At 36.0% G+C, this 10,481-nt stretch overlaps 1 protein-coding gene across 1 annotated transcript; it reads right to left on the bottom strand.

The window, feature by feature from the left end:
• Window positions 1–3,495: 3,495 nt before the first annotated feature.
• LOC120077978 (CDPK-related kinase 5-like) lies at window positions 3,496–10,281 on the bottom strand. Its single transcript, XM_039032126.2, has 11 exons — window positions 9,296–10,281; window positions 6,843–6,973; window positions 6,553–6,594; window positions 6,344–6,452; window positions 5,398–5,476; window positions 5,016–5,312; window positions 4,821–4,933; window positions 4,577–4,684; window positions 4,417–4,479; window positions 4,141–4,308; window positions 3,496–4,018 (listed from the first exon to the last, which is right to left on the bottom strand). The coding sequence occupies exons 1-11, from the start codon at window positions 9,854–9,856 to the stop codon at window positions 3,878–3,880; spliced, it is 1,812 nt and encodes a 603-aa protein (XP_038888054.1). The 5' UTR covers window positions 9,857–10,281; the 3' UTR covers window positions 3,496–3,877.
• Window positions 10,282–10,481: the final 200 nt, after the last annotated feature.

Genomic DNA, 10,481 nt, shown 5'->3' on the forward strand with positions numbered 1-10,481 from the left:
TTTTTGTTTTACATCCCGTAATTCTTCCTCAGCCAGGCTTGGGCAGAATAGCAGAGCAAGTACAAGTATTAGTAGAATAGCAAAAATTTGTTCCTCGTCATTAATATGTTTGCTCGCGGTAATTGTGTGCAAAGGAGTAGAGGAAATTTTATAGGAAATGTTGTTGAGCTTTAATCCAGGGTTTGTCATGCTATGATTTTATGTTGTTTAATTTTTATTTTTGAACCCTGGAATATGAATGTAAATGTTTTGTTCTAAACATGTTTATATCATAAGTTATGAAAGTATGATTTATTTAAAGGAAGTCACTCACTGGGCATGAAGATTGCTTTGAAGCACAACGTTGTTGATCCGTTTACAAAGGCTCTCATGGCTAAAGTGTTTGAGGGTCATCTAGAAAGTCTGGGTCTACGGGATATGCGGCATACTGTCTAGGGCAAGTGGAAGATGTTACTGGGGTATATTGTATGCCCTAATTTTTTGTATTTTATACTTTATTTTATTGTACATTAGACTCCCTAAGCTTTAGAATAAGTGGGAGATTATTGAGATTGGTGTCCTAAATCTTTAGTATTCTCATAGTTTGTAAACATTGTATAAACAAATTGTTATTTTATGAGTATACACTCAATCCAATAAACTAAAATCATAGGTTATTTGATATAATTTAAACAAGTATATAGAGACAGACATGTGGATCTTGTTTAAATAATAACCTAAACGGTCTGTAGTAGATGGATAAAGTTGGGTACCTTTTCCTAGTGACACCATGGATACAACCCACTTTATAGTTGTTACAAGTGTTGTAAAATACAAAAAATGATTTGATCCTAATCATTCATGTGGAGACATGTGAGCAGAGGTATCTTATACAAAGAGTTTGTATAAGATCAGACCACGAAATGATTAGTCTCATTATATAACACCGTTAATAATAGAGACTTGCATTTCACCAGGATGACCATAGATGACATGACCTGAATCTTGAGTGAGTTGTGAACTCCTGCTCATAAAGGTGGTCCTTTGATTTGATGGGTGAGAGTGGTAAGATTGCCAACTCAATATGCCTACCATTTTAAGGATTCGTCTGATTGAGGAGTTGAGAACATAACTACACAAGACATAATTCACTCCTTCCCCGTTGTCGGGGTAAGTAGATAAATTATTTCTTTAAGGGCTGATTTCATAGTTCAACTATGATCAAGTCCCTCTCTTGGCTTGAGAGGGACTTGATTATAGTTGAACTATGACTTATTGATCATTTGGGGTTTTTCAGTTTTGAAGATCAAGATCTCTAGATCAAAGAGTTTGTGATCCGAATCGAATGAATTCGTGAAGAAGATTGGCTTAAAGGGTAAACATTCTTTTTCCCTTCTTATTCTGTTATTTTTAGCATGTTGTAATTTAAATCTTATAATACATAATTTTATTATGTTTTGTAAATTTTTGTGATTTTGTAAAAAAATGAGAAATTGGGATCGATCCTCATGCTTCCGCATAAGGACCTTCACCGGTTTCCCTTCATGTTGTAGATAAAGTATCCTACTATGTGAAAATCTGTATTATAAGTTGTATAACCTTCTGATAATAATCTGTTGTGAGTTATTAAACTGCTTATCAGGTAATAGGAGTACAAGTTTGTGGAAGTATGTTGGCAGTAGTTGCCATAAGAGGATCAGCATTTGTTGTCATCACACTTCTTCTCGAATTAGGAGGATAATTTGGGAAGGGTGTGGCAAGTATTGTAGTTGGTTGCTAGAGTTTCTGGTCAGATGTGGTTGTCGAAGTTCAAAGTTGGTCGGTCGAAGATGATCATTGAAGTTGATCATCAAATGTGATTTTCATTTGAGTTTGTAGTCGGAGATGGTGTCAGAGTCTAAAATTGGTCGCCAAAGTTGGTTAGGTGAAGGTGGTCTTCAGAGTTAGGTCACCATAGTTGCCATCGGAGGTGGTTGTCAGAGCCCAGAATTGGTTGTCGAAGTTGGTCACGCAAAAGTGGTCGTAGAAATTAGTCACTGAAGTTGTTATCAAAGGTGGTTGTCAGAGTCCAAAGTTAGTTCCAGAAGTGTGACAGCAATAGTCACTATCAATGACCAATGGATGGAGCCATTGAAAACTTTGGAAGAATGAGAGTTGGGGTGAATAGGTAAAATATACCACTCAACTCCACCATCTAAAGTTGGTGGGCCAAATATTGAGTTGGTAAGTTATACCAACTCTAACTCAACTCATGTTGGTGAGCCAAACATCCCTCAAGGGATCAATAATATTTGGAACTCACTTGGTCCAAAACCAAAATTTTCTCAAGAAACACGAAGTTTTACGATGGCAGACAGTGGTGACGAATGGCCGGAGAAAGAGACCCACGACGAACAAAAAGAGATGAGCAACAGGACAATGGATTATCCTAATTCAAATGAGTGGGTTGGTTCGGGAAAACTAGGAATCGAACATCGGTTTGGTTCAGATTATGGTAGAAAAATGACCGAACTGGTACGGCTCGAATGGTTGTACAAAGTTTATGAGTATTTGTAAGGTTAAACTAAATACATAATAGTGTGAAATAGCCTTTTTATTAAGACTTTTGTGGAATAACTTTTATATAGTTTTTGAATAAAATTTTGTAAAACATATGACTTTCCTCGTCCTCGTCCTCGTCCCACAATTTAATTGCTTGCTAGATCTCTTGGGAATTAGGACAAGATCTCTTTTTGAAGAATTATTCTCCATTTACATTTTTGTTTTAAAGAGTTAAGTATGCACATATAATATTCCTTTAGATCATTAATTATTAAGAGAATTCCTATTTTTAAGAGATTTTTTAAACGTTGTAATAAAAAAATTAATATTTTATATCAAATTATCTTATTATTCATACATAGTTCAAATGTTCAATCATATAATTCAGCACATAACAAATTATCCAAGTCATTAAACAATAAAGGTTTAAATTTATATTTATAAGACTGACAAGAATGAGGATGAAAAGCTTTTATCTAAACTCCATCGTTCTCCACCTCAAAAAAATAGCTATATGTATATATATATCACATGATTTTAAAATAGTTAGGGCTTTAGAGTTGGGTCTTAATTTATACAATTTATAATTAAATGATGAAAAATAATGCATTATACATAATGGACTTATATTTAGTTTGACAAATTGTGTTTGGTTAATAAGTTTGTAATTTTATAAGATTAAAATGTAATATAAAACATAAAATTTCTTTAACTGTAAATTTTGTATGACTTTGGTTTTATATAACCTCTAGAAACACCAAGCCTCTTTCTAATGTAATTAAAATACCATCTTGAGAGGCCCCTTCATCTTTAACTTTCATTTCTGGCAAAGATAGTTTTATTTGGAACTTCCCAGCTTTAAGGCCATTTTTATTTGAATATTGTACAAAAGATTTGATCATAAGGGCAAAAAATGAACATAAAAGGAAATTTAAAAGAAATCAGTTTAAGAGCTGAAAGAAAGTGGAGACAAGATTGTTGGAAGTTGTGTATTAATAGTCCTTCATGAGTGGCAATGCTATCACACTATTTGGTAAAAGAAAAATAATAATAATAATAATAATAATAATAATAATAAATTACATCTTCATTTATAGTGGAACTTCAAGTCAACATTCTTGGGAAGTTGTCTATAGAGCTTTTGAAATGGTCCAAACAGCTCCCAAAAGAATTGGCATTGAGAAGTAAGTTCATAAATATGCTCCAAAATTACAATTTGGCTGGTAAGCTTCCATTCTTTCTGGTGTTTTGAGGGCCCCTTTGAGATCCAACCAATAGCTCTCATGTATGTTGTAACAGAAACATACTAGTCTGTACTGAGATATTCCAAGCCAAGACGAGCGAGCAGCTAACCAGTTCATGACACCTTTGCTAGCGATCGGCTTGACACGCCGTGCAACAATTTGACAAATCCAAGGAAGCTTAGCTTCCCATCTGTGTGTCGGATCCAATCTTGAAGAACGACGTGCAGTGGGATCGCCGGTCCAAGACCGAGTTCCTACAATGTTCAAGAGAAGATATAACCGAAGCCCTTTCGTTAGAATATGGCATCAACTGAAGGAAGACATTCCGCGGCAAATTTGCAGATTATTATGAAAGAGAATGCGGGTTTTAGCTTACAGAAGCAAGCTCTTCTATGACAATTGCCCGATTTCCATTCTTCTCGAAAATTTCGTATGCACAACGAGCATGTTGTTCCCACCGGTCGAGTGCTTCTAGCTGATGGATGCTCAATGCAGCAGCACAGAATTCATCGAAATCCATTCCTCTATATTGAAGTGTATTTAACTGTCATGGAAAAAATCCCTATTTAGTAGACAGTAGGAACTGTACAACCTTTGTAAGCATGCACAAATACAGCTTAATGCACAAGGGGGAAAAGCAGCAAAAAGTTACATTTGCAAGAAAATCAAGCGTACGAGACTCATTCATGGCATCGGTTGCATGTTTTGCGAGACCCTGTCCAAAATAAGATGACAACAATAAATTTTCACCATTAATTTCGTTTTAATGTATGAGTATGAGCATGTGTAAGAGAGAGAAAGAGAGAACCAACCATCTTAATAGTTTCCAAAGTAATAAAGCCATTTTTATTTGGCTCCAACAGTTCAAACTGTTCCTTTAGATAAGAGAGCTCATCTACCGTCAATGTCTTGGATACAGCCTGCAAACAGTACGCATTAAGAGTTTAGTCAACTAAAGAAAAAGAAACAGAAAAGAACAGGAAAAAATCATCTGGTAAACTAAGGGGAGGAAAAGCCATTTCCCTTAGTATAAAAAATAAACACGTGAGTACGCACCCGTAAAGCAGCCTTACGCAAGGACGATGACCGCATATACATTCTCATAACCTTGAATATTAAGATATCGATAGGAACTTTTGCACCGTTGTGATTCCGGATCCAAGGATGACCTGCAAAAGAGATCGTTGCAAGAGACTTAAGACATAAGCAAGTCAACTTTATAAGAGGGAAGGACTGAAGAGAGGAGCTTACTTAATGCTTGAGCAGCTGTCAATCGTTTGCGTGGATCCTTGTTTAGCAAACGCTTGACAAAGTCTTTTGCTTCAGAAGATAATGAAGGCCATGGACCTTCATCAAAACTTAGATCGGCTTTCAAGACTGCTCGAAAAATTCCCGACTCTGTCCGGGCCCAAAATGGACGGCTACCACATAGAAGAATGTATGCAATCACACCTATACTCCACACATCGGCCTCTGTACCATAAGATCTATGCAGAACTTCGGGTGCCACATAGTATGCACTTCCAACTATGTCATTAAGCCTTTCATCTAAAAGTAACAACAATTATGTTAATTAAGAGCACCAACAAGTATTTGAGGAATCAACAGAAAAAACATGGAAAATAAGACGAACCTGGTTTGACGAAATCGGACAAGCCAAAGTCTATGGCTTTCAACTGCGCGTTCTCATCTTTAGATGTATACAAGAAGTTCTGGAAAAATAAACTATTAGAATGAGAATTGCAAAATGGAATATACATCAGGACCTTTTATCTACAATTGACTACAAGAAAATGAAGAGATGGAACCTTGGTAACAACCATGTCACTAGAGAGAAACGGATGAGAATGGGGAAAAAAAACACTTCCATATTTTTCATATAGGAGAAAATTACTTTGATGATATGAAGAAAGATACTCCCAGCAAAGAAAGCAGAAGTTAAATGTTTGATAACTTTCTCGTAGCCTAGTATAAAGTTTCTACTTCTTTATCAATTGTCAACAGCGGAGAAGATATATAAGGATAATTTTATTACAGAATTACGCCAAGGAACATCTATAAGTTAACTAAACTAGAAATAGAGTGTTTAGAGGGCTAGATAAGGAGCAAATGATGTTTGGGCCCATACTAGGTTTCTTGTTTCTCTTTGAGCTTCGAATTCAACTAAACTAGAAATAGAGTGTTTAGAGGGCTAGATAAGGAGCAAATGATGTTTGGGCCCATACTAGGTTTCTTGTTTCTCTTTGAGCTTCGAATTCGAAAAACTTTTATAACTATTCTATAGGTACTATTTTGTTTTATCGGTCCCCTTTTCTTTAGAGGGGCTCCTTTTTGTGGGTTGTTTTTATGTATTCTATTGTATTCTTCCTTTTTTTCCTCAATGAGTGGTTGTTTTCAACATTTCCGGTTGTTTGGCGAGGGCTCAGATGTGGGAAGACAGTGAACAAGCCTCTAGAGTGACTGGTTTTCACACAAGGCTCTCAAGGTTGATTGAGCTGTTATGGCTAAATATATTCAATAAGAAATCCCATGTCATTGCCAATGAAATGTACTTTAGAAGTTTTGAGAATATGATTAACCTCGGGTTTCAGATCTCGGTGCACAACACCTTGAAGATGACAAAATGCAACAACGGTCAATATTTGAACCATGACAGCTTTTGCGTCTTCTTCTGAGTACTTTCCACCTCTAAAGAATGTAAACAATCTATATTAGAGACAAATAATGCGAGTCTAAGAGATTAAAAACCTAGTTAAGAAATGTTAATATTTGTTACCAAAATTACCACCTTGAAAGTATTCTATCTAGAAGCTCTCCTCCTTCGCACAACCTGAATGTCAACAGAAGTCATTGTACTTTCTTATAAGTTTAGGATGTTACAAATGAGTAATGACTATAAGACTGTAAAACAAAATCTACGGCCTAAACAACATGGACATAGGACAGTGTGCATGATTCTATAGATGCATAGCCGATTGAGGATCCATAAGAAATAATTTTGAATCGTTGTTTATTAATTATATATGCATGTTGAATTACAAGATATGAGTAAAGTATAAGTAGGTGCTCCAAGCTTACTCCATTACAATGTAGACATTATCGTGGTCTTCAAATGCATCGTAGAATTGTACTAGATTAGTACGTCCAGTCAAGGCTCGCAATATTTTTACTTCCCGTCTCACATCCTCGATTGCAATAGCTGTTGTCATCTGGCAATTACAGATAGCAATATTACAAGTTACGAGAGTGAAAGTGTGAGAGCAAGAGAGTATCAAATGAACATTATCAAGAAGAAGAAGAAAAATTAAATAATCCTATAAGTTAAGGAAAGCCTCGGTTTGCCTTGCATTTCCTTGTAACAAAGTATATTTATCCATCCTTCTGCTTATTCGATATGGGGAATTTAGGCTTCCAATCATTATTCCTTAAATAATAAAAGAAAACAAGAAAGGGGGAAAAAGGGCCAAACATTGGAAGAAGCTAACATTGAACAGCTGAAGTGATTAGTACACTAAGCTTTTAAAAACATCGATGCTCAAATAAAAATAAAAATAAAAATAGTACATTAATATCGCTCAGCATTTAAGGTCTACAATTATGAATCAACACCCCAAAGCATTAAAAATAAGCACCAAAGAACAAGACGAAGGTATAGAATGAACCACAATAAATTTCTAGCAGAACAAGGCTAAAGGTTCATATATCCATAAATATTGTTAGAGCGTAAAGTAACTCCTCTCAGTGGGAAAAAAATCATGAGATAAAATGCGGTCAAACTGCACAAACTTGGTTCTGTACAAGACATGCACTCATAATAGATCCTAGGTTAGGGGTGTCATTGCAACTAAGCCAGTGGCACGGTTACAAAAACACTAGGGTTTCTTATTTAGATGTCATCCTCAGAATTGATCTTCCCACTTGCCATCAGATAAGGAAAAATATAAACCCTATAGATCATGTTAAATGTGCATTATCCAACAAAAGGAGCAATTAATGAGCAAGGAAAACTGAAAACTGAACAAAAGACTTGCAACTGACAATTCCAAAGAGTCACTACAGCACAATGCACACCCAATCCAAGTTTCTGCTGTATGTAGATCAGAGTATGACAAAATCACAGACTCACGGTAATAGTAAAAAAAAAAAAAAAAAAAAAAAAGAAAAGGAGCAAAAAAAAGCATGAACATCGTACAATTGAAAAACATACATAATTCTTTCGCATTTGATGACCCAGAAGAGTCAACATTATGCAACTCAAGTTTCTATCATTAGGACATCAGAATATGCCAAAATCGCGATAGTGAAGGCGAAAAAGATGGAGCACCAAACAATCTTAAAATATACATAATTCATTCATATTTGCAACTTAAGGACCTCAAGTATGACGATTACATATTTCAGCTTCTTAGAAGCCTTTAATATCATTTAAAAATTCAACTTCAACCCAAATATTCAGCAAACCTAAGCCAACTGACCACACCCCCATATGTTTTAACAAAAATGATGCACATATACACCATACACAATGAATTTAGAAAATGAAACTTAAGATGAAATCAAGTTCTTTATTTATTATAAGATCACCAACTTGTCGATGAAGTTGTTATCCGTGCAGTTCGTTAACTTTTCTTCGGTAAAAAAGAACCCGATACTATATTACAGATATCTAATAGCTGAAATAGATTCTACTGTCCATCTAATTCCTGTAGTAGAAGCGAGAACTGGCAAAAGGGTTGCTTCATTCGACTGAATTGAAAGATCACTTGAAAAGTCTAGTGTGGCAAGAACCCATTGGAGGCCAAGAACCTCCTCAAAAACTTACTTGATGTCGATCGAATTCTAAAAAATGTCGCATCTCAAACAGTGAAAAGTTCATTTCGGAGAAATACCGGGAGGAAAATTGGTATCAAGAGGGAAGTTTAATATTATTCCTTGAGTAAAACATTGCAGAATTGTTGTCTAAAGAAACAAACTATATTTCCTTAATTGTGTTTGAAACAGTAGAAAACCAAATATGGGCTCCTCTGGCGGGCCCAGATAATCCTCGTCGTTGACTTCAAAGGTAAGAAAAGCCATATAAGCTGACCCCTTTACGCGTCTGCCGCACAAAATCTCAATTGCAGAAGTGTTCAAGATAAAGTAAGATTATATTTAATTGCCTAAATTTATTAATCAGCCAGAATTGTTGAATACTTTACTATGTGAACATGATCTTTATATGGAAAACTACCCAAGAGGAAAATTCAAAACCAAACTCTATATTTTAACAGAAAGATCAAGTGAGCAGAGCAAATCTCAAGAAACACTGCCTGAACTTGCAGATTTAGAGACGGGTGGAGATGAAACTCAGCCAGAATTAGCTTCTCCAAGGAGAAAAGCAAGTGGGTTATGATTCAAACAAAGATCCTAAGCCAAAAATAAGAAGTGCCCACCAATTCTGTACATAATTAACTTTCGTCTCAGGAACTATACACCCAAATTCACAGGAATTTGAAAGAAAGTGGGAAATTCAAAATTGGAATTAAACTAACCTTAGCTTTAGGAATAACTTTAACAGCAACTTGTTGACCTTTAAGCTCGCCTTTCTTGAACCTAGCAGAACAAGTATACCCAAAATGCCCTCTACCCACCTCCTCCCCGACCTCCAATCGACTCGTGAGCTCTTTCGAGAACCCAAATCTCTTATCCAACTCGATCCCATTTTCCTCATCGCCTTCCTCCGGAATCGCCGCCGTAGAACCCGCCTTTTTTCCAAGCCGTCGCGCAAGCACCGCCCTAATATGCTTCGCCGGAGAAGGAGGAGCAATCGAGCGCCGGAAGAACCTACCAGGAGTCCTACCAGGAGTGGAGGTAGCACTCTCAGTCCCACCCGCCGGCAACGGTGAGTTCTGACTCTTCTTCTTCAAAAAATAAGGCGATGGACTAGGACTGAAGAAAGGGAAGAACGGCGACTGTTTACCGGCGACGAGATCATCTTTCCGGTGAGGAGTTGGAGCCGATTTGGGAGTCTGAGATGGATCAATCCGACCATCTGGGTCTCTTGGAGCATACGGATTTGGCTTTGCTGGTGGCTTTGAAGTACATATACCCATCGGAAAACTTGGAAATCAGTGAAATCACCGATCGAAGAAGAACCCCTTTAGGCTGTTACTGCTCTGTGACCCAGTAGAGTAAATCAACGGCATAGTATGAGGGAAATGGAAGAAATTTGAAGAGGAGAGAGAAAAAATGGAGGGTTCTTAAAAGGGAAGAAAAAAGGGATTTGTTGCAGAGATTTTGAGAGAAGAATGAAAGGGATTAAGGAAAAGGAAGAGAGGAGGATGAACTGAAAGAACTGATGGAGTGAGCCATCTAGCTGTACATCTTCATATCAAACTGGCCACGTGTCAGGCACATGATATTTTTTTCCTCACATATTTTAAGTTTATTTTTTTGGTTTTTTTCAATTGTCCAAATATTTCCTACCAAAAATTAGGAGAAAAAAAAACCAATAGTAAAATAATAAAACTTTTAGTTAGTGACACCACCTTGTTATCTAACTAACATGTCATAATTGTCTTAATTAATCAGTATTTTTAAATAGGTTAAATTACAATGTTTAGTTTTTTAATTATTAAAATTATGCCTATATTTGGTTATAAGGTTTATTAATTATCTAATAAGTTTTTTAAAAAATATATCTAATAAGTTAGTATTTAACAAATTCTTTAAACTTAA

The sequence above is a fragment of the Benincasa hispida genome, chromosome 5 (genome assembly GCF_027475165.1).
Source record: "Benincasa hispida cultivar pf3 chromosome 5, pf3_genome.v1.1, whole genome shotgun sequence".
NCBI lineage: Eukaryota > Viridiplantae > Streptophyta > Magnoliopsida > Cucurbitales > Cucurbitaceae > Benincasa > Benincasa hispida.